Consider the following 25,175-nt stretch of genomic DNA (forward strand, 5'->3'; position numbering starts at 1 on the left):
AATCATCTCTCTTAACTGTTCCCCAAAGCAAAACTGTCATTCAAATCTGTTGGGTAAGTGCATCTTTTCTTTCCCCGAACTCCCACACAAAGGGGTGTAAAGATTCTTGCTGTTTGGTGAAGCTGCTTCTTTTGGAAACATGTAAGTCCAGAATCCTTTCTATAAAGCAAGTGTACATCGCCAGGATCTGTCAGAGACATGTAGATAAATTCAAAACATTGCCAGCCAAGGCAATCAGTGAGTTACCAGCCCCAAGGGAGGTAAGCAGAAGATTTGGAAAGAGACCACAACAGGAATGGGAGCTGGAATTTGTGTTCAAGATGTAGAGAGCAAATATGTAGCAGAAGTGTGGTAGCAGGTTGTGACTGGTTCTTGAAGTAAAGAATATTGGTTGATCGGGTTATTTGCTTTTTGTGTAGTGTTCCAAAATTCTAGGATACTCAGAAGGATGCTGGACATGGCAAAAGGCAGGGTTCAGCTGTAGCAGGCACTGGGGATACTTTTGACAAAGTAAAGTATTCACACGGAAACAGGCCTGAGCAGCAGCCAGTAACCTCCTCTTGTTAATGCAAGGCTTTGGGGGGGAAAGAGGAAGCAAAAAAAGAGATACTGCAAATGGAAGTGCAGGTTACAGTAAGGTTTTTGAAGAATCAGCATTAAAAACTGTCCTTGTGGGGTGGGATTCCTGCCAGAGCTTACACTCCAATTCTGGATAGCTCCCAGACAAGGCATATACTCTGGAATTTATTCAAGCCCAGTATGGTCCAGCCATTTGACTTACTTGTTTTTACTTGCAATCCCATTATACCAGCTGTGCTTGTGTAATGTATTTGCAAAGGCAGATGCTGTGAGCTCTGTGGAAATGCTTTGCACTGCACTCTAGCAGTTACTCTGTAGAGTAACTCTAGCAGTTACTCTACTGCTACTCTGTCTATGCTCTAAGACCAAGCACTCCAGCTTGATCAACTTGGCTCAGAGACTTCTAGCATTATTAACACTTCCATACAGTGTCTCTATTCAGATGTGTTTGGTGTTTGTGTTTTAGTCTATCATGCTTTAGCCTCTCTATACTGCTATAATGTGCCCCTTCTGACTCTATCTCATCCTGTGCCTACCTGTCTTGCTGGCCTTACACTTGGAATGTGTAGCATTTCAGAGAAAACAACATTGAAGGTCCTTGCTTTCAACATCCTACCTCACAGCCTAAACTTCACTTCCAGGACGTCATTTACATTTCCTCACTTCATTGGTGTCACAGCCACTAACTCCTCCCACAAACTATCAGGCTATCTTCTAGACCAGGCATCCGCAAACTGCTGCTCTCCAGATGTTTTGGCCTACAACTCCCATGATCCCTAGCTAACAGGACCAGTGGTCAGGGATGATGGGAATTGTATTCCAAAACATCTGGAGGGCTGAAGTTTGGGGGTGCCTGATCTAGACAATGTGCAGCACCCACAATTTTTGTGTCGGGTGAACAAGCCAGTATGCAATCTGCACACCTATCACACACCCAGCTATCTATGCCCCCAATTATCAAATCAGTCACTATTAGTATTCCCTTCATGGATCAATGCCTTGTCGTGGCGAAGGGGCTTGAATAACTCAGAGAAGCTATGAGCTATGCCATGCAGGGCCACCCAAGATGGACAGGTCATAGTGGAGAGTTTTGACTAAACGTGATCTACCTGGAGAAGGAACTGGCAAGCCACTCCAGTATCCCTGCCAAGAAAACTCCATGACATGAGTTTGACCAAACTGCGGGAGGCAGTGAAAGACAGGAGTGCCTGGCGTGCTATGGTCCATGGGGTCACGAAGAGTTGGACACGACTAAACGACTAAACAACAACAATTCCCTCTAGGGCAGGCATGTCCAACTCCCAAGAGACTGCGATCTACTCACAGTATAAAAAGACTGGTTGTGATCTACCCATTGTCATTGCCAGAAGTTTGTTTGTTTTAAGTATTCTGGAACACTATGGCGATCGACCAGGGACACCCCTGTGATTGACCAGTCAATCGCAATCTACCTGATGGACATTCCTGCGCTAGGGTATATCCTTCGTACTTTCAGCTGGGTCCTTTTTTAACCTATAAAGTGTAATTCATTTAACATAAACTGAAATATACATTGAGCTTGATCTAAAAGTTAAGCTTACCTTTTTTGATTCGAAGCTGACTCACCCACTAGCTAGGTTTCTGCCATGTGGAATTCTATACTAGTGGTTAGGATTTAGTGTAGTTCTCTTGCATACTGTAATACCTCTATTGCAAGCCTTTTTGTTTGTGAGCTTTGTCAGCATTCTAGTCTTGCTGTGACAGCTGAAATGGCAAACAATGGTTAGTGCTTGCCCTCCAACCCAGAAATGGAAACTCACTTCAAACCAAAATTTCAGATTTTGGTTTAATGGGAAAGTTTTGTGTGATGAAGCTAAGCAAATAATTCAGTTATCGCTACCATGTATAGTGGAGGCCGTAACTTGAATAAACCCCTTTCTTCTTCTTTATGGGTTCTGATTAGGATAATTTGCTAACCTCTACTGCACTGTTTGGGAAGCGGGTGGCACTGTAGTCTAAACCACAGAGCCTAGGGCTTGCCAATCGGAAGGTCAGCAGTTCGAATCCCCACGACGGGGTGAGCTCCCGTTGTTCGGTCCCAGCTCCTGCCTACCTAGTAGTTCGAAAGCACATCCAGTGCAAGTAGATAAATAGGTACGGCTCCGGTGGGAAGGTAAATTGCGTTTCTGTGCGCTGCTCTGGTTCGCCAGAAGCGGCTTAGTCATGCTGGCCACATGACCTGGAAGCTGTACGTCGGCTCCCTCGGCCTATAGAGCGAGGTGAGCGTGCAACCCCAGAGTCATCCGCGATTGGACCTAATGGTCAGGGGTACCTTTACTGCACTGTTAGGGCCAGTCCCAAGCACTGAGCTACTTTCATAGTTTGTGCTATGATGCATATCATACTTCAAATTGTTACTGTTACATTATGTTTAGGTATAAGGGCTTTGTTCAGAATTTCTCTAATATTTTGATTTTCAGAGGAAAATAACACTCTTGTTCTGTACTGTACTGTATATACTCCCAAGTTATTGGTTCCTGCCAGACGGAAAGGCACTGCCACTGTGTGCTCATTTTGAACATACATTCAGCTAGTAAGTACCATGCACTAATCAGGTGGTTTTCTTTTCTTGTTGTCTGCCTTGTCCTTAGTAAAGATGGCACATTTCAGCTTTTATAAATGAGGGTCATCATGACACAGTTTAGAAGCATATTGCATAAATATACCACATATTCAAACAGGAAAACTGAAACTAATGAACACATAAGAGCTGGATGCGGAATTACAGGAAGAACTGCTCCATCTGAATAGTAGAATTAGGATGTTACAAGAAATTAGGTGATAAGGGAGTTTAGAACAGTATAGATACCTGAAGCAGCTTCTTTCTGTTCAAACTTTTTGGATACATTTGACATTTTCTCTCTCCTAGTTTACCAGACTGCTCCTATGAGCCACAGCTGTTACCTTAGACCTAGTGGTAAGTGTCTGAGGCACACTTGCTTAGCATACTGTGATCTAAGTCTGTTTTCTAAAATTGTCATTGAATGTATGGATTTAGAAATTTGGCAGCAAAAAAGAACCCACATGGAGTTGTCTTCTCTTGTTAGACCCATTTAAAATTATAGACTAACTTACGTCTTGTCCATTAATATCAGTAGGCCTACTCAAGAATATGACTAGCATTGATTATATCCCATTGTGCTTTAAACACTTTGATTGCTTCCCTACCAAGAGGACAATTAATTTGTCTGAGAATGTTTTGGGTGCTTGTCCATGACTGCAGTGCAGTGGCCCAGTATTAATGGAGATGTTCAAGGCGTGTGTATGTGTGCATTTATACTGGCAATATTGCATTCATTTCAGATGGAGACACCAAAATACAAAATATTTAATTATAAGGGCTTTTTTCATTCCAGTCAGCCAACTTGAATAAAATGAGGGGGAGGTACACCATCGAGCTTTGACTTGATGATTTGAGAAGTGTGCAATCCCAAATTAAGGATTCACAGTTGCTACTCAGAGTGATACCTTGAAGCCTAACTTTGTATAAAAGTAAGATTTCCATTTCATTCACAATAGATTTATTAACCATCTTCCTCAAGCTTTGTTGTATTCTGCTATTGCAGCAACATCAAATGCAAAAAAAATCAGCAGAAAAATATTAATTTATTTTAAAAGATTTCTAGGCCACCCCCAGGACAGTGTCCTCTGGGTGGCTCACAAAATTAAAACAAAAGGGACTGTATGTCTCTTGAAGTTGCTGAATTACTGAGTGTGTTCTTGCTATACTAATTTGTGTCAGTTCAAATCGATCAAAGCATCTCTTCAAGACAAAGTTATTATTTATTTTGAGGAAGTGTACATTTAGGTAAAACCAACTTACATGTTTTACATTTATACTCTGCCTTTCCCCCAAGGAGCTGAAGGTGGCATGCAAGGTCGTCTTCTCCCTTTCCACTATTTCCCTCACAACAGTTGTGTGAGGTAGGTTTGGCTGAGAGAGCAGCTGGCCCACTATGGGCTTCATGATTGAGTGAGTATTTGAATCTGAACTTCCAGTCTTAGTCCAGAATTTTACCCACTTAACCATATTGGCAGTATAGATCAGGTGTATGGAATCTTGGGCCCAGGGCCCAATGCATCCATCTTGACTTGGCCATTGGGACTCTGCCCTGACCAAACATCCTCATTGGTCCTGCTCCGCACCCTCCTCTAGTGATTTTACCTTGCTGGAACATGTTATTGAACTGAGAAAACAACTCTTTCTGGCTAGGATGGAGACTGATGTGTGTGTGTGTGGCCATGCCCACCACTGTCACGTGGCCCTTGTAATGTTTGCCATAATGTGGCCCTCTGAATGGAAAAGGTTCCCGACCCTTGGCATAAACAAATATCCTAGGCCACCGTGCTAAATAAAGTTCTGAAGAAACTACAAATTACCCAGAACAGTGTTTCTGAAACAGTTGACCAGGATCAGCCAGAGCCACTGGATGAAACAAACAGGTAATTTTTTGGGGGTAGGGTTACAGTATAAGTTGAGCCTGAAAGGAGAATGGGAGAAGAAATTGCAGGAGATGGGTAAAATACTTTGAGATGCATGTAGGGATGGGAAGGAGGGTGAAACAAAAGAAAAAAACATTCTCCTATGCTGAATCAGACTTTGGATCGGCAAACTTTGCCCCAAATGTAGAGGTTGTACCTTATCTCCAGAGCAGATGTCTGTACTGAGCTTAAGGAAATCTGATATATAGAACTCCTTGCTGCAAGGAAAGTGCCATGGCAAAGAATTTAGCAATATCCAGAGATGGATTAGATAGCATGATGTCAATAATGGCCAGCTGATTGTACCAAAGTCTTCTTCCGTTGTGTGATGATGCACCTCAGGAATTTCCAGCCATCTCAGGTTTTTCCTTGAGGGCAGAAAGCTTGATAATTCCTGATCTATCATTTTAAAACTCAGTATGACACACAGTCAACAAGATCATATAACTCATTAGTCACACTAATGACGAGTGTTATCAAAGGGAATAATTTCCTTTGGAGGTAGAATTAGGCAAGTGGGACCTGCACTTTTAAAAAATAGAATACCTTTTTGTATTTTTGCACTTTCACCCAAGCTTGATGATATCCCCCTCTTTTTTGTGCATAGTATAGTTTTGGCTACATAATAAGGATCAACTTTAGGGAACTTTAGCCTAGGTTATCCTCTTTAGAATCTTTTTTGTTTTACCTTTAGTAAAAGAGTTCCTTATCACTAGATCGGCTTCAAGGGAAAGAGCAAAATAGGCTGTTGAAAATGGATGAAAATATATTTGAGATTTTTCTCAAATTCTAAAAGTTATTGGGGAGAAGGGTCTGGTATGAAGGCTGTTGAAGTGCATCTGTTTTCCTTGATGCTTTTGAAGTGTGTGTCTCTTGTCTATTTGCAAGGGACTGTGGTTGTATTCAGCAGCACTGGAAGCATGTGAACAAATGCCTGGTCTGCTTACTGGCAGCTGTCTTAGCAATCTTTCAGAAGTAAAAACTGTTTTGTTTCTCAGGAAGATTTCTGGGAGCTTGGAAATGCAAATATTAAATCACCATGGTTTGAGGTGGAGAAGATTTCCTTCCATCCACCAACTGGAACTGAGTAAAATTCAGTTAAAGGAACTGATTCTGTTTTCTGCATTTCATATCTGCTTTTGTAAGCCACCCCCCTTTATAGCCCAAAGGGAAGTAGTTCAAATTTTCTCAGCATTTTTGCATTGGTATAATCCCCTGACATGAATATAAATAGGGTGTCTTGCCCCGAGTGTCTCCTAAAGATATTACAGAGTAAATCAACAAGTTCTCCTTTTCCTTACTGTGGTTGCCAAGGAAGCTGTAAAGAAACTCCTGGCATTTTGCAGCAGTAGTTGTTCCTGCACTCAAGTAAAAACAGGAATGGGGTGTGAGATGTAGTAAAGCAAACAGTTTTCTGTAAGTTTTGTCCTATGCTTAAGATTGATGAGCTCTTCAAGAGTTCATACACATCATAGGAGCAATATGCACTGTAAAATTGAAATGAGTGCCAGTTCTTCCAGCTGATGGAATACACAGCCATGACTCTTTAGGTGGTGTGTACAATCTGCTTCATTTAAATGTTTATGAACTATATAATCTGCCAAAGTGCATAGACAGTTCACATTCCCCCTCAGCCTTCAGTGGATTAAAGTATTACAGTATTCTCTAGAATGGCATCATGTTTCATGTACTGTACAAGGCAAAGGCCTGCTCTAAATAAGCTTGGCAGCACCTCCAATCTAAGATCGAAGCTCATATGTTTGCTACAAGAAAGCATTGGCATCCAGGGAAGTTTTTAATGTGTGATGTTGTATTGTGTTTTTTACTGTTTTTTGTTGGAAGCTGCCCAGAGTGGCTGGGGCAGTCAGATGGGTGACATATAAATAAGTTGTTGTTGTTGGAGTGCATACCTCTGGATCTCTGCCGCATTCTAACTCTTTTTGAACCTGGCAAACAATATTTCATGAATCCATTTAAAAGCTGGTTAGCACTTTGAGCTTTCAGCAATTTCACTGTAAGCGCCTTAATTTTTATTTCTTAATGGTCTCACACTTCGAACCACATACCTTCTATGCTGAGTATGTTTTGTGAGCACTCATGATTCAGAAGGGAATATGAACATTTCATATGAATTGGTTGCTAGCTGTCAGGGTCACCATAGCAAGAAAAGAATATAACCTTTTCAAATAAACTTCAGATTAATTGGGGATGGGGGTGTGGTTTTGAGCTCTTTATTGCTTATTTGCATTGGTTATTTGCATTGGTAGCTTAGCAGTTAGTGCTGAATTGAAATCGATGTTAGTATTCATCTGTCTTGAGAAATAATGGAGTGTGCCTCTGGGGGTGAAGTCAAACCATTCTGTTAGCAGCACCAAGTGACCACCTTAGGGTGCAAGCCTGGGCAGTGTGTATGGAGGTCCTGGGCTGCCCAGACAACAAGACACCCCACCCCCCAGCCTCACTGATGGTGATCCAAAGGAAAGCAGAGTGATATGTTTGGCACCAGCTTGGCTACAGGAGTTGCCAGAAGGCACCATCCAATTGTCTTAGGGACTCCAGTCTGGATTTGTGTAGGGTTTCCTCCTTAGCTTTTTCTTCTCCTGAAAAACAGTGGAGGTTTAGGATCAGTTTTTCTTCTCCTAGATGGGCTGCCCTCCCAGGTTGACAAGCCCCAGCTACCTCTTGAGGTGAAATAATGTGGCAGTTATTTATTATGTTTTAAATGTTATAAATTTACAAAACATAAATAAAATGATCACAATGGCACAATGTATAAACAGAATGGGTAATAGTCTTAATAGAATTTGATCACCAAAGGGCAGCACCTACTTAATTTAACATGCTGAGGGTCACTTCTCGCTCTGTGCTGCTGCTGCTGCTACTTTATCCTCCTTTGCATTTGCCTTGGCTGCCACCTCCTCATCCTCTCTGCTGTCACTTGTGGAGAGGCCCACTGACACTTCATTAGAGCAGGAGAGAGGAGCTGGAGTCGCCCACGGCAGTGGTGGCCAGAGGGTTCACTCTGAGGTTCACCCCGCAAGCCTGAAGTGACTCTGCCTACTTTAATCAAACCTAGAGAGTTCCAAGTGGGGGCGGGGGTCATGGGCTTAGTTTAGAAACGCTTTCAGCTAGCTGCCGAAAAGGATGTGGAAGGGAAATGGTTCAGACCTGCTATCAGATGCAAAAGCACTCAGCGCAGGATATAAACGCTTGTGTGGCCTGGTGGTCATGCAGGCGATTAGAAAGTGTGGGAATTGGGGATGTGGGCTGGATGCAAGATGGATTGTTACCTAGAAGCTTAAAGTAGCTGGAACTGGTAGCCCCATACTGGTTTGGCTTTGGTGAGGAACTTCTACGCACATATCAAAGCACAAACAGAATTTTGAGTTGGGGCAGTGTTTATAAACTTCAACAATGCAAATATTTTAAAACAGTGTTTTAAAAGAAAGTGGGTTTTGGAAAACTAGCAGTAGACTCGTTGCAGCTTTAACGATTTTAGATGAGTTGTTCCATTCCCTTCAGCATGAAAGCGTATGCTACTTGACAGCAGCCTTTCAGCATTACATTCTAGCAGGCTTCTTGAGTAACTACTTTCAGCCTACCTTAAGTTCCTCTCGTATACTTTCATCTGGTTACAATGGGTGTTTTCACTTCCGATTCAAACGGTTCATGCAGTACTATTTTGACCCACCCTTCAGTGGCTTCAGTTTATTGCTACACTGTTCTGGTAGTAAGATTATTTTTAATGCTTTTTTTCAAATGAAGGCAGTATAGAAATGTGTACTTAATACCTCAAAGGTGTATACTTGTGGACTAGTTCAGACAAGCTAATGCCATAATAAATGTGTTAATCTTTATAGTACCACAAGATTCTTTTGTTGTTGTTTTTCTGCAACACACTAAAACTGCCTCTCTGGAAATTATTTCTGAATGTGTCTATGATGTTCGAAATTGTTTGTTCTATATTTCTTCTAAAGAGAGTTGATCCCAGTTTATATTGTAACTTTTTGCAAACTTTTGCACTCAGGATATGATACAAACATGCTTGTATGTTGTCATCTTGCAGAATTACTTTAAGTTTACTTGTGTAATACTGGTGTCACTTGAATAGTTAACAAATGATTGATTGCCTTGTACTTATGAAAGCAATTTTTTAAAAAAGTTCTATATTCCACTTACGCTATTTCAATCTTTAGGAAATCAAAACTTGCACAATCATAAAAAGGCCATACAAAAGTTGGGTTTTATATTACCATAACCAGCGTTAGAAATTGAGATAGAAAAATTAGGAGCCAAATGGCTTCTGGGACCTGGGTTGTGGGCGCCAAAAGAATGTAGTCGCCACTGGGGGGGGGGGTCGGCAACACTTTTTATTTATTATTTTGATAAGAATGAATTAATATGCAACTCACATAAGTGACACATTGTTAATATCACACTTTAAACATTTTACATGTTTAATTTGGTGTTTTCAAAACAGTATTTAATGTTAAACTCCTTAACATATTGTCTATTCATAGACTTCTTGAGTGTCTGCCCGGCGTTAAAAATGGCACCCAGACTTTTTGAGGTGCTCACAAATGGAGAATCTTTGGGCGCCCGGGCGCCCTGCTAATTTCAAACCCTAACAGCCCAAACAGCTTTAGTTGGTGCCTCTTAACACCATGTGGAGGACCAGATCAAGAATAATTTTCAGTTAAATGGGGCAGCTAACTTGTATCAGCACCTTCTATAAGCACATAACTGCAACATGATTTGCATATACAGTATAACATATTGTGTGTATCCATAGCTATGGGTATACTCACCTTCATTATCTTTGTGCCTATTTCTGCATGGAAAAATGTCTAAAGATACACATAACATAATACCTTTTCCTGCAGATATGCTACTCAGAATTTATTTCTGTTTTGTTCTCACAATTTATAGTATATTTTAATACCACACTATGATTTGTAAGCATACATTGAGAGAGTATGTAAAATATACCTTGTGTCACTAACTCCATGGATTGTGAGGATAATTAAAGTACATTCAGATTCAGAAGACACTGATCCATGTTATGTTGCCCTTCAGTATAAACTTGTAGATGGTTTACGCTGAACTCTTCAAATCCTTAAGAGGATTTTTTCTTGGAATCTTATTTTTAGGAAACAGTTTTGGTACAACCTGTTGGTTGTAAGAAATGGGGACAAGCCATGCAACTGACAGTATAGTTGTTAGTGATAAATTTAGGTGTATATGAATGAAAACTTTGGTAAATGTGAATTTCTGCATTTTACTGGATCGGAGTCTTTTTGTGTGGTCCCCATGTTTTTATGCTTTCATTGTTTGCAAAGGATTGTGGTGCTGCAGGAGTTGTTGAGCAACAGGCCCTGTTTTCATACTCTGTGGATTTTTTTATCAACCTGCTAAAATGCTTTGTAACTTCCTCTCCCCGCTGTCTACAGCAGAATACGGAAACCTTGGTGCCTGAGGCCACTTCTGCAATTGCAAGAGTTAAGAGTTGGGTGGGGATGACAGGGCTTCTCTCCTACACACTAATGTTCTGGAGCTAAAAGAAAAGAAAATGAAGAGAAAAATATGCTCTGCATTGTGGCATGTCACAGTAACCTGTTCCGCACTTAATTCTTTGTCTGCCTCATTGCAGTGCTACAGTTGAAGCTCCAGCAGCGACGAACACGCGAGGAGCTGGTTAGCCAAGGGATCATGCCTCGTAAGTATAACTTGTTTAAACTTCTTCTTTCTCTTTGAATACACAGTCTTTTATTGAGATGAGAGAGCTTTGAAACATCTGCCCTTCCAAGATCCCTTCCACTTCAATCCCCATGTAGGGTGTGTGGAGTCTTGTGCCATTTTTAATTTTTAGGACTGGTACCCTAGCATCTATTTTCTGGAAGTTGGTTGCTGCACAGAGTAAGATGTGGCTGTATTACCTGATAAAGAAGGACTTATGGGAAGATGTTGCCATGCTAGAAACGTGAAAAACTGGGTGCATGGTAGTCATTTTCTTAGCATGCTTCCTGCTATTGAGCTGGGAGTGTGGCTGCACACATGCTTAGTAGTGCCCTGGCTATAAAATGTTCCAGCAACAAATATTTTTTTCTGCATTTGCTACTGTTTAGAATTTCACTGCAGCCAGCAGGTTTTGATGCATAGTGCTGCAATAGCTTGTTCACTAGGTGTGGCTAAAGTCAACGATGAAATGAATATATGCAGGGCTAAGGAATGCTTCGAAAATAACTTTTTAGTGTATGAAAAGTTATGATTAAATAGACAAATGCATCAGGAGAGCTGGTAGAGGGCTGGTAGAAAAGCAGTTGAATTACTTTTACATGTTCTGTATTTGCCTTGATGCCTTTACAAAGGTGTTGGCTCTGCTAAGAATTGTGCAACCATCAGCTCAGTGTACCAATATCATGTTGCTGTTTTGCTACAAGACTACTAGACGACTCATTTTGGGTTAGAAGGATTTTCTTTCTTCCAGTTATAAGCAGCATCCAGATATATCAACATTTTATTTTGCAAGTCCTAGCTGTTGCAATAACAACTGGGACTTTATGTGAAGCTGGCCTATAAACATTTTTGTCTGTTGATTAGTTGGAAGTACACAGTTATTTCTGGGGGAAGTTCCTGACTCTCTAAAAGCTGAAAAGCAAATAAAGAGGAGTTTGGAGGGCCCTGTCTTGCACATATATTTTCATATATCTTGATACAGTACTAGTGAATGATTCTGTTCACTTTTGGTTTCTGTTCTTCATGTTCAGACATATGATTTTAGTTGGCATGTTTATAAAATTTGTCAAATTCTAAAAAATTGTTCCATGATTCTCTGGTTTGTTTGTGTCTTTTGTGAGCAAAGGGGTTTCTAACAGAACCCCAGTGTAAAGGGGGCTCTAACAGCCCCCCCCCAGTGCCTCATGCTGACTTGTTCAGCATCTTTAATTTCAGAATTGACAACTGTAGTAAAATGTATGTCAACAATTGCATGTTGAATCGCTGTTTTCCAAGTGACCTTCTTTATAATGGATTTGATAGGTTTTCGGATACCATTGAAGTGTTTTAACAGCTAATTGGGCTATTTCCGTTGCTGCCTCTGTAATTCCAATAGGCAGGAGTCTGGATTCTGTATGCATGCTGATTTGCTTTGTGGCCAGTGGCACTAGATGTAAACAAATTTAAGAGCAAACCAGGTGTTTTGAATAGGTGTATTATAGGCAGAAAACTAATATAAAACTTGATCTTTTCAGTATAAACAGACATATTTGGCAAGCAGATTAGTGAATGTTATTCCTCTAGTGCAGAGAGTGTCTAAGAAACTTGTCAAGGATAGCACAAAACAGAATACCATTAGTTGAAAATGTATTATTGCAAAACTAGGGTTAGCTCACTTTCCCCTTTCTTCACTGCCACCCTCATATCTCATTTGTGGGCCTGCCATTCAATTTTAAATCACTTTCAGACAATTAACCATCAGTTTTACTTTATTAATTGTTCAGTTAGGCTTGCACATGAATAAATTCTAGATTTAGAATGTTAATGGACACTTTTAAATGTTCAGACATACTCTCCAGGATTTTTTTTTAAAGAAAAGAAAACACATACAACTCTGATACATTGGATAGATCAGAAGAAATATTTGTTCTAGACCAAAGAATTATATTGTTGCATCGGTTGTTTTTTTTTAAAATGTAGAAGTGGGGATGTGGAAGAAAAGAATTGGGTTTCAGTTCATAGTGTTTTAATAAGACACATCTAATTTTCATTTTAAGTGTCAGTGTGCAGCTATTTTTTTGTATATTGAAATTTGAGAGATGAGGTTGACCCAAGCCATCTCTGTGAGGAAGCAACTCCAAAGTGCTGGGGATTTCCCTTTCTAGTGGTGGGTGGAGCTGTTGGGGACCCACAGCCTGCCTGCCTGCCCTTCCCCAGACTATTGTGCTTCAGTGAGAAGCAACAAGAGGAGCTTCTAGGAACCCAGTACCCATCCTTTTCTGACTCCCACCCCCAACACGGTCTTCCCTACTGGTTGGCCAGGCTTTTGACTGGAGGAGCAGGCAGCAGTATCACCAGTGTCTTCCACCTTGATGACAGCAAGCAAAACCTTGGCTTTAGATCTCTGCCAGGAGGCCACACAACCCTTGTCATCTCTTCCTATGATATGTAGCCATTGCTAGATCAATGAAGTGCCATATCCATTCAAAATAATTATCTTTTATCCCACCGTTCCTTCAGTGAGCTAAAAGCAATGTACTTAAATTTATCTTCACCACAACCCTTTGAGGTAGGATAGGCTGAGAAAGTGTAACTGGCTCACAGTCACCCAGCGAGCTTTATGGTTGAGTGGAGGTTGATTAAAACTTTAATTGACTACTTGGGTTCATTAGTTGGTTCTTGTTTCAGTCCTACTTATTTGTACAGTGGTACCTCTACTTACAAATGTAATGCGTTCTGAACGCACATTTGTAAGTGGAAAAAATTGTAAGTCCCATAGGAATGCATTGGGAGAAAAAAATCATAAGTCGAAGCAACCCTATCTAAAAATTCGTAAGTAGAAAAAATCCTATCTAAACCGCATCCAAGGTGGCGGACGGAGCTCCGTTCGTAAGTAGAAACATTCGTAAGTAATTCGTAAGTAGAGGTACCACTGTATTCTTTTGTGTTTATTGACTACACTTTATCAGGCACATGTCTTTTGGCTGCTAGGGTTTACCTGTAGCATAGATCAGGAATGGGGACCTTCTGGCCATCCAGATGTTGGACTACTACGGTACTCCCATCATTCCCCAGAATTTTTATTTGGTGGGGTTGTGTGCGTGTACATTTTCCCAATCACTATCATAGAGACACAGAGTAAGCATTCTGTGTAGTATGCTGTGATCCAAACTATAAAACACTTCATACTGTTGTTTTAATCTATTATTAGTTAAGTGCCCATCACTCTGATAATTAGGTATGCATGTAGAGGAAGGGGCTGTAGGGTGCTGTGCATCTCTGTATGCAGAGGGCCTTGTTAATGGAGGCCAGTCCTCCTGTTGTTATGGTTGGCAGGTTGGTTTAGGCCCCCAGTGCAGTGCTTTATTTTTGGAAACCATTTTGGGATAAAGTATAGGGGCACAAGGAGATAGTTGAGATGGAGGCCTGGCTTGTTCCAGTGTCACAGTGATTCCAGTGTCAGGGATGAGGGTCAGGTTTTACCACCTACCCCCCGTTGTGTTCCAGAGTGAAACCAGATTAGAAACTTCAGTGATTAAGTGGTATATAGTTACAGGTAGGTAGCCGTGTTGGTCTGAGTCGAAGCAAAATAAAAAAATTCCTTCAGTAGCACCTTAAAGACCAACTAAGTTTTTATTTTGGTATGAGCTTTCGTGTGCATGCACACTTCTTCAGATACCTGAAGAATATCTGGTATCTGAAGAAGCGTGCATGCACACGAAAGCTCATACCAAAATAAAAACTTAGTTGGTCTTTAAGGTGCTACTGAAGGAATTTTTTTAAGTGGTATATAAATAGCTTATATATATATATGCATACATACTTTGTTCTAATGAAAGCATTGGAGAACTGAATTAGCCCATGTTTCAATAGTTTAGCCCTGATTCTGCATCTTGGTGTGATGTTAAAGTGTGATAAAACCGTTGTTGTTGTTGTTTGTTGTTGTTGTTGTTGTTGTTGTTGTTTAGTTGTTTAGTCATGTCCGACTCTTCGTGACCTCATGGACCAGAGCATGCCAGGCACTCCTGTCTTCCACTGCCTCCTGCAGTTTGGTCAAACTCATGTTGGTAGCTTCAAGAACAGTGTCCAACCATCTCGTCCTCTGTCGTCCTCTTCTCCTTGTGCCCTCCATCTTTCCCAACATCAGAGTCTTTTCCAGGGAGTCTTCTCTTCTCATGAGGTGTCCAAAGTATTGGAGCCTCAGCTTCATGATCTGTCCTTCCAGTGAGCACTCGGGGCTGATTTCCTTCAGAATGGATAGGTTTGATCTTCTTGCAGTCCATGGGACTCTCAAGAGTCTCCTCCAGCACCATAATTCAGAAGCATCAATTCTTCGGCGATCAGCCTTCTTTATGGTCCAGCTCTCTACGATAAAACCGTAGAGATTGACTATTGCTAATCTTAATGAAAATTTAGAATCAAGGCACCTTTGCTGGTCCTAGTATAGAATAGTGGCTGCCATAATAGTAGAAATGCATAAATTGTCCTCCATCCTTGCCTCTGTACACGTTCAGTGTAAATATATTCAGGTATGTTATAATGACATTCCTTGACCTTGCTTTTGAGGGAAGCCCTGCTTGATTCTTCTGGGTTTCTCTTCCAAAAATTGTTTACATAAAACAAGCACATGATAAACAAACAATAAAGGCTTTAATCACCAGGGTCAGAAGGAAGAGGACTGAATTTACATTATGAGGTCTGGTATCTTGCTTTATTAATAGTATGGGCTGACCATAATGCCAGTGTGCAGTTCAGAGAGATTCTAGAAGTTGTTCATTTTAACTTGGCAGTATTGTAAATTAGAGAAACCACAAAAGGCCAGACGCTTCTGCTTGTTGTGTCCTCCAGTCCCGTTGATTCAGATTATATGAGTATTTTGTTAAACTTCCTTAATTTAAACAGTTCAGTATGTATAAGGCAAGGCTGGGGGCTGCATATTCTAGATATATAGTTCATTTGTGAACTTATTCAACTTGTGAAATGCCTAGGGAGGAGAGGGATTGCAGTCAAGGACCTGATAGGTCCCTTTTTACTCACTTAAATGGATCCTATCTTTGCATTTTTGGGCATTCTTCCTAGAACAGATTTGAGGTCAGAGCAGTTTGTCCCAAAACAGATCTGCATTTGAGGATGGAAAAGAAAAAAATAGGAAGCTTTTACATTTATTTTTCTCAAGTACACTTAAGCTTGCTTAAATACCCATTCAAAACAACCCATCTCCTTTTAGAATAATGCAAGCTGTTGGCTGTACTTTTACTTCTTTTACTTTTTAAACTAGTGGAATTAAAACCACATTGTGTGCCTTCATTAACTTTCTTGGTATGCTAATAGTGAAATATTATTTTGCCCTGAGTAAACTTGTAAAATGTGATGGGCTTTGTCAGACTGGGAGCTAGTAAACCTGCATATACTCTACAGTTCAGCATTTCCTAATGCATTGTGCCTATCTCAAGCAGCTAACTTAAAAGCACCATTTCTAGATGAAGTTAACATTTTCATTTCTTGAAAGCCAGCATATATATGTCACACACAACTCAACTAGAGTATCAAGGATAAGACCATAGCTCAGCGGCACATGTTTTATATGCAGGCACCCCAGGCTTAATTCCCAGTATCTCCATGTAGGGCTTGGAAAGAGCCATGTCGGAAATGCTGGAGAGCCTCTACCATCAGCCATTGTAGATCAAGGGTGGGAAACCCTTTTCTGCCCAAGGGCCGCACTGCTTCATGGGCAAAATTGCGACTTTTCCATTTGTACAGCATGGCATTCTACATTCCAGCTACATGGAAGTCAGAAGTATCTGCAGGGCTGGTAAGAGATGGGTCCTAGGGTGAGTCTCAAGGATTGGCTAGAGAGGTCAGGGGGGTTACAGTGGTCCCTTGGTTCTGATTTCCCCCCCTTCCAATTGTAGACAGAGTAGACTGATCAGTATATGACAGATGTTTATATTTGTTGTATCTGCATTGAGGTTTACTGGCCAGTTTCTGCTGGTGTTTGCTGCCAGTCTCCTCCTCTAAGTTATCTGGCATGCACAAGGAGGCTTGTGGGAGAGACAAGGGTTTCTCTAATTTGTCCTGCATTATGGAGAAAGTAAGAAATGGCAGGGACCTCTCCCACACTTTTATTATCCAAACACCTGGGCAAACGAGAGTAGACCGTACCTTTCCCTTGAGTCTTCTGATGCTTGAAGAGAGCTTGAGGGAAAGGCAGGATTCTCATCCTTTGTGGTATTTTGGGAACAATAAGGAACCATAGGAGTCTTTCCCTACTCAGCCTTTCCCTTGAGCCTTCTGGCAAGTGGAAAAGAGACCGCTCTTATTTGCACTGAAATTTGAATGTGAACAAGTGCGAGAGGGTACAGCTGTTTTCTAGCTTCTCCAAATGACAGAAAAAAAGGAGGCTGGGAGAGGAATATTAGATACTGTTGGGCATCCTACTTTCATATTTTGAAATTTTCATATGAATTTGGTAGAGAACTAGTGTCATGTAGTAGTTAATGAGACAAGACCAATCTGGGTTCAATTCCCCATTCAGCCATGTAGCTTACTGGACTAGTCACTGTCTCTTAGCCCAACCCTACTTCACCCGGCTGTTGTGAGAATTAGCTGACAACTCACAATGAGAAGGATTTGGGGTTGTTTTTTGAGGAATAAAAAATAGTATAGCAGATAGGCTACAAAATAGAAACTTTGCAACACCATTATTAGCCACTTCATGCTTTTACATGAGTAAAGCAGATACCGGAATTTTGTCCAGTGGGAACATTGTTTTGGTACATTTTTCTTTTAAACTCTAGCTCAGGGGTGAGAAATGTCTGGCCCTAAGGCCCAGTTAGGCCTTCCAGACCTCATCATTTGGCCTGCAAGGCTGATATGGTTAAGGCATATCCACCTGCTATCATACTAATTAGGCCTTTGGCTAATTAAACAGTCTTTGGCCTTTTATGTATTATTGTGTTTTTATATTGTAAAACGCCTTGTGATCCTCACTGATGAAGGGCTGCATAGAAAATGAATGAATGACACCAGGCATATGCCTAGACTTGAAAAAGGGGTTTGCATGCAGACGCTATCTGGAAAGACTTTGCAATGTTTCAAAATGTTGTATACCATATGGGTTACCTGATACTATTGTGATGTTAGGGCATTGAGTGGTATGTGGTCTTGCCCACCTGTTACATGGTGCACAAGGGTGGAGGTATATGAATCTGGTCTGCTGGCTGGATTCAGTTCCCCACCCCTGTCCTAGTTACCACTTCATGCACTATGTTTTACCCTAATTGTGAAGCTCACCTAAGCGTTGAGAAAAAGATGCCCAGATCCCACACAGAGAAGAACCATCACTAGAATTGTACTGTACTTGAATTGTGTGTCCAAAACTAGCACCGCCTCCTATACAAAAACGTTAGGTGTAGTGGCCTCCACAACAGTTTTATATACAGTGGTACCTCGGTTTACAAACACAATTGGTTCCGGAAGTCTGTACTTAACCTGAAGCAAACTTAACCTGAAGCGAACTTTCCCATTGAAAGTAATGGAAAGTGGATTAATCTGTTCCAGACGGGTCCGCAGAGTACTCAACCTGAAGTGTACTTAACCTGAGGTATGAGTGTAATTGGTTTCCGGAAGTCCGTACTTAACCTGAAGCAAACTTTCCCATTGAAAGTAATGGAAAGTGGATTAATCCGTTCCAGACAGGTCTGTGGAGTTCTTAAACTGGAAATCCTCAAACCGAGGGGTACTTAAACCGAGGTATGACAGTATAAGGCTAAAAAAGGACTACTAGTCTCCTGACATGCTTCAAGTGCAGTTATCTTCGAAGACAGAAATGTCCATATTGTAGAGCATATTTAATAAAATTATGTGGTGAAACCACAGGAGACTTCTGCCCTGTGCCTTCCATTATGCATTTTGTAGGTTGTTGGATACTGTCAACACTTCCAAACCACCAAGCAGGAAGGAAATCCACAGAAATTGATTGTGAAAATATAGCCTTGCAAGCACAGTGGTCTTGTGGTTAGTGCTTTACATAGACCTCTGCCTCTCTCTCCCTGTTGTGAGACAACCACGATGGAGAGGGCATTGCTGCAGGAACCCCATCCTTGACAGCTTGTGCTGCTCTCTAGTGCCCCTTTGTGATTAGTATAGGAATGACATGGAAGCCTGTCAACAAGAATTTGAAAAGACTATAAAGATTACCTATCTTTTAACTTTACTCACATTTGTCCCTGGCATCAAATGCCAATACATTATTACTTCTAGTTACCAGCTTTGGGTTTTACAGAAATAATGGACTTGTCTTTCATACATGATCCTATGTCATGGTTCAGAGTTATAGCAATGAGCTGCAATGAGTTCTCCCCACTTCTCAGGAGCCATGATGAAGAGTGTAGAAAGCTTTTGGTTCCTTTTAAATTAACCACAGATTGTTGCAATGTCCAAACCCAGATACACTGACCCAATTCACATGTAACACTAAACCAAACAATGATATGTATCATTATGAGGATGAACTGCGGCAAACCTTGGCCTCGTGTGTTCTCTCCTCTTTCCACAGGGAAGAGATCAGAAGCTTCCATGTTAGATTAACCGCAGTTCAGCATTATGTCTGACCACTTAACTATGGTTTGTTGGAAAAACCCAACTTCTTAAACTATGAAGATGTCTTGTTTTAAGAAACTGTAATTAAGATCAAGCACAGTTTGTTGGGTCTGAAATGAAATGGCAAGCTGTGGTCAATCTGAAATGGAAGCAAAAGTATTCTGCCTGAACGCAGCCAGTTTGTCTTTTAATCATTAAGCTTGCGCAATAGAATTCCTTCTAATTTGTGGGATTAATAAGAAATCTAACATAGGAAGGAATGTTTCTATTTTGGGATTAGCTAATAACTGAGAAAAACTATTGTACAAGTACTTAAAACACATTTTAAAGAGAATTACAACTAGTTAATGTTATCGACTGGTGGGTCAGGGGAGCTCAGAGTAAATGGTACATTGCTGTAGTCTAGTAGTTGAAGCTGACTTTCTGGTCCATGATGCTAGAATGGTTGCAAATGGCTTCTTGTTTTTTGCGACCAATATAGTGGTCAATAAGATGAACAATCTGAACCAGCAATATACAGCATTCAGTTGAATTAGTGTTCTGTGGTTGTGTGAAGCTTTCTTAAAAGTGGTGCTATGTTCAGAATGCAGTCCGCTTTAACCAAATCCTTGGAGAACACAAAACAGAGCTATCAACAGCTTTCTAACTTTTTCTGGAAGTGTATTATCTACATTTCATGTATAAACTAATCCATTTGTTCCCATGGCTCCTGGTACTGTATTTAGTTGGTCATGCTTTCAGCTAAATTCCGTGTGTGTTTCAAGAGCAGTTAATAAGTAGCGAAAGTGAGGAAATGCTATCTAAATGGCTTCGCCTTTTCTCATAATTTTAATCTGCTAAAAAGGAACATTTCTCTGCCCTGCTTCATTTCCTCCCCATTTGAACTAGATGGGAAAGATACTGTAGTTTACTTTAAATGTGAACTACAAAGTTACCCTGCATAACAAATTATGCCAGACTTAATGAACTATGTGTTCCTGACATACAGGGAACTTCAGGATCTTTGGCAAAGAGACATTTGTTTTAATACAAGTTTGCTCTGGTGAAACAGGAAGCTGCCTTCTATGGAGTCAGACCATTGGTCCATCTAGGTCCGCATTGTTTACACCAACTGACAGCATCTTTCTAGTGTTTCCAATAGAAGACATTCCCAGCCCTACCTAGAGAGATTGGGGATTGAACCGTGGGACCTTCTGCATCCACTGAGCTATGGTACTTCCAGGTTCAGTCACCGTGCCTCAGGGTTGCATGTGCCAACAGTTGCAGGGAGTTAGTTTCATATTTTTGATGACTGAGAGTGCTGCAAGAACAAGGATACAGAGGAAGGAAGGGAAGTTATAAAGCATCATTAAGATAAATTGATCTACTCTCTTTCACTCAGAGGTTGCAAATCTAAAGCACATTTGGGAGAGCTTCAAAAGTTGTTACTTCAATGTCATGCCCTTATGGTGCATCACAAATAGAAGCTATGAGATATATACGCAAGCCTTTATTGTACCAACTCTCTGGATTGTAGCTAATGCTCCTAATTTTAAAAACTGAGAAGACATAGGTCTCACTGTTTTTCTCGGGATACTGGCAAGCTACTATAATATCACTACAGTGTTTAATATAGTTTTCTGTTCATTTTATGGCAAATACTTACTCTTCAAACCTGTGCCATGCTCATGAACAGCCTCTTTGATTGGTTTCACTGTAGTGCAGATCTTCACCTACATCAAGGAGGAATATTTCCCATGCTACATTTCCCATGCTTTGTTGCAAAACAGGTATATGCAAACTGCTTTCAAAGCACTGCGTAAAGTGATCTATGTTTATTTTTTCCTTGGAAGGCATTGATTGTTTGGGATCCAGTGTGCTGTCTGAGGACAGATTTGCATGTGACACTAAAGCTAAACATGCTTTCAGAAATGGTGTATATTCCTCAAAGCAAAATGAAGTGGAACTCTTGATGACAAGGGGGGGGGGAATAACTCTTTTGCAGCTAAAGCTTTTCTATTAGAAAAATAAACAATGTTCTGAGTCTGTTATTCAGATACAGCCCAACTGTTTAGCGGTAAGAATATTTTTGGATTTATGAGCATGTGCGTTTACCCTGCCATAAATCAAGTGTAAACCCTATCTGTCGCCTGGGGCCACAGGGCTATGGCAACCTTACAGCATTCTCATATTGTATACTTAAAGTGATCTCAATTCTGGCTTCCAATCCTTTAGTAGCCAAAATGACATCATCCATGCACAAGAGGAAGGTTTCAGCAGACTTGGGAGAACCCAAACACTTGTGGGGGCAAACCCCATGGTTGAATGAAAATTCCCATCAGCCCCAGCCAGCATGGCCAATGGTTAGGGATGATGGGAGTTGAAGTCCAACAACATCTACCTGGAACAACACTTGAATATACCGACACCTCTGGATCTTTTAAGAAAATAGAACATAATAAGCTAGATTAGAAGAAACATACAACTTGCTTCATGGCTTTGAATTGTTTCTCAGCTGGTGCTAAAATAATAATACTCGAAGAATGAAATCTCTTCTGATTTAGCTCCCAAAAAGAGCAGATAATTCTGATTATCTTTCCAGCATCTTCCTTTGTAAAGGCTAGTGGAACTGATTTGGTTTACCTGCAGTGGCCCTGCTTGTGTTTCAGTTTCTAAATTAAAAGTCTTGGGTTTCCCCCCTATAGAATATCAGAAGAGCCTAGCTGGATCAGGCTAGTGGCCCATCTAGTTCAGCATCCTGTTGTCAGAGTGGCCAACCTATGGGAAGACCACAATCAGGATCAGAGTGCAACAGTACTCTCCCCACTTGCAATTCCCAGCAGCTGATATTTGGAGGCATACTGCCTCTGAAAACACAGCCTGGGCCATGAGCCTACCACTGAAATACTCAGAGAAAGTCCTGTTCAAAGTACAGTGGTACCTCCGGTTGCAGACGGGATCTGTTCCGGAGGTCCAGTCGGATCCCGAGGTTTCCGCAACCTGAGGACCACCGCATCTGCACATGCGCGCAGCGAAACCTGGTCAAATACTTCCGGGTTTGCTGCTTTCGCATCCTGAAGTTTACCTAACCAGAGGGTTACGTAACCGGAGGTACTACTGTACCTCCTTCTCACTTCATCAGATCAAACAGGGCCACCACCAATGTTACTTGAAAGGGCCCCACTTAAGTCCTACTGTTAGAATCTTTTCTTTTTCAAGCAAGTTTTTAATTACCTTGATTATCAGTAAGTGTGATAGTATGATTAGGTTTGGCAACTACTCTGGGTTAGAATAAATTTTCAGATTGTTTGCTTGTCAGTACCTTAATGAATGTCCTTTAAGGATCTTTGAAATCTTCAAAATATAGCGAAGGTTGGGTATGGAAAGGAATATTGGCCTATGGCTACTTTTCTGTGTCGTGTTGCTGATGCATAGAAGTTGGAGTGAGTGATGTTCTTGGTGCCTCTGCGGCTACTTACCGGTATCTAAGACTGGCTATGTACAGATTGTTACATGGAACCTAGAGGTTTGCAGAGGTGATTCTGCAACCTCTTTAAATGCTTTCTTTATACATTGCAGTCCTTGAGGGACTGGGTGCTGTCTTGCTCCATTCCTCCTTGATAGTGGCTAGAATAAGTGAACAGATGGGTGCATACACAGCACACATTCAATATGTATACAGTAATACCTCGGGTTACGAACATGATCCGTTCCGGATCGCAGTTCGTAAGCCGAACGCGACCCGAAGCGCCATTTTGCGCATGCGTAAAGCGTGATTTTCGCACTTTGCGCATGCGCAGACCGCACGCGGGGCGAAAACACTTCCAGGGTTGCGCAGTTCGTAACCCGAATTGTTCGCAAACTGAGGTGTTCGTAACCCGAGGTACGACTGTATTCTAACTAATTGGCAGTACTATATATCCCTTGCAGATTCTCTCCTCCATATTGGGAATAAAGGGTTGTATTCAATGTACTGTTTAAGTAAACATCCTGTCAGCAATGTAAAATGGAATGTTCTCCTCTTCACCTCCCCTGCCCACTCCCCTTACCAAACATCTTTTTCATGAGTTCCTGCAACACTCTGGAGCAGATTTGGGTGGGAGAGGGGGAAATTCTGTTGTACAAGCAGAAATCCTTGCACTGATGAGTACCGTAGTTGAATACTACCCCAAAGCATTGAATTAGGGTGGAATGGAATAAGCCCGGAACAATGGTGGGCTTTGAACTGGATCTGCAAAGGCCATCTTGTTGACCATAACTTGATATTAGTCTTACGGCTTTCACCAATGATTTCTTTTATGTTTCCATGTTTTTCACAATCCTGAGGGATGGAAGGCTTTTAAAAATGAAAAGCTGAAAATGACAGTATTTCTCTAGTGTGTGGGTTACTGCAGTTCATAAACTTGGCAACTAACAGCTACACAATATATTAAGGCCATGCTAGAAAAGGTCGATCTCCTAACTGACATGGTAGAGTTGTTTGACAGTTCTGGGCCATTTGTTATGTACTTTCTATGTAGCCAAGAAAAATGTACACTGTTTGGTTAGTTTGGATGGAGTCTGATAATACATACTATACCAGTGATCTTTTGTTTCTTCCAAGAGAATCTTGTGGGAGAAGTAGAGACTTGTTCCCTTCAGCATTTTCAGAGGTCAAGAATGAAATTATTTTCTTTTCATTAGTGCCAGCATTGGGATGAAGTACAAGTCAAGTGTTTTCCATAGAAATACCTGTGAGAATGAGAATTTCCCTTTGGGGGGATTCAGTTGAAAGATAACAGGCTTCTTAGTTACTCCTTATCATAATAATAATAATAATAATAATAATAATAATAATAAAACAATAGAATTTCATCACTCAGAATACTAAAAAAGATTTTTGTTTGGGTCTAACTACTTCTAGATAAATAGCAGGAAAGCTCCTCCTACTGGTTGTCTTGCTATGGATCACAAAGTTATCATAGGCGTTTTGGCACTGGTTACTACTCTACTGTAGGTGATCAAACTTTAAACGGGTTGCTATTGCCACCACCAAATTACCCTTATGCCTTGTAGTTCTGAATACCTTTGAGAGTGAGGTAACACATAGTGGAAAGCGTTGTTTCAGGAGCTTTTCTCAGTTACCCTATCCTTACACAGCTGCAGCACTATTAAGAAGCCTCTCAAAGATGTGTAAAAAGCACCCTGCGTCTACATTTGCTGACAGTGTTTTTACTAGAGGTCTGCTGTGTTCCACACAAAGTTATTTAGTCGTCCATGTGTGTATACACACACAAAATCAGAATAGAAGGACCACCTTAATAACAGAATTCAATTAACAAAACCCCTTTTGGTTTGACATGTTGTGTTAAGGACTTCCCATGTCCACTCAAGCTCCAAAATGCAGGGAAAATGCAGCTATTAAGGACCACACCTTTAGCAGATGCATTATTTAGGCAGTATTGATATGGTGTGGTATCATATTCTGTGATTGGTTCCAGCATGACCACTAACCTGGAGCTGAATGGCTTCTGGTGGTAGATTGGAGGACCTAAGTCCCAGATTTTTCTGCCCACTGTAATAGACCCGTGGATTCTATGCAACTGAAGCTACCATTCCACATTACAAGTACTCAGCTGGCAACCAGCACTCCACCACAATGTGCTGAGAAAAGATTTGTTGGCAGACAGCAGTCCTATTAGTCCTAGCCAATGTGAGCTTACTGGAATCTGGCAGAGAAAAAGCCCTGCCAAAGGATTCTTCCAAGGCTTGTACAGTGCTCAGCAGCAATTGATCAGTGT

At 41.0% G+C, this 25,175-nt stretch overlaps 1 protein-coding gene across 9 annotated transcripts in view; it reads left to right on the plus strand.

Annotated features, from left to right (window-relative positions):
* Nucleotides 1–25,175, plus strand: part of MRTFA (myocardin related transcription factor A) — a 92,423-nt gene that overhangs the window by 47,160 nt on the left and 20,088 nt on the right. For all 9 annotated transcript variants that reach the window (XM_060279809.1, XM_060279813.1, XM_060279815.1 and 6 more), the window contains one exon: nt 10,751–10,816. In XM_060279809.1, the coding sequence (XP_060135792.1) occupies nt 10,751–10,816 (66 nt within the window). The remainder of the gene's footprint in view (nt 1–10,750; nt 10,817–25,175) is intronic.

The sequence above is a fragment of the Zootoca vivipara genome, chromosome 10 (genome assembly GCF_963506605.1).
Source record: "Zootoca vivipara chromosome 10, rZooViv1.1, whole genome shotgun sequence".
NCBI lineage: Eukaryota > Metazoa > Chordata > Lepidosauria > Squamata > Lacertidae > Zootoca > Zootoca vivipara.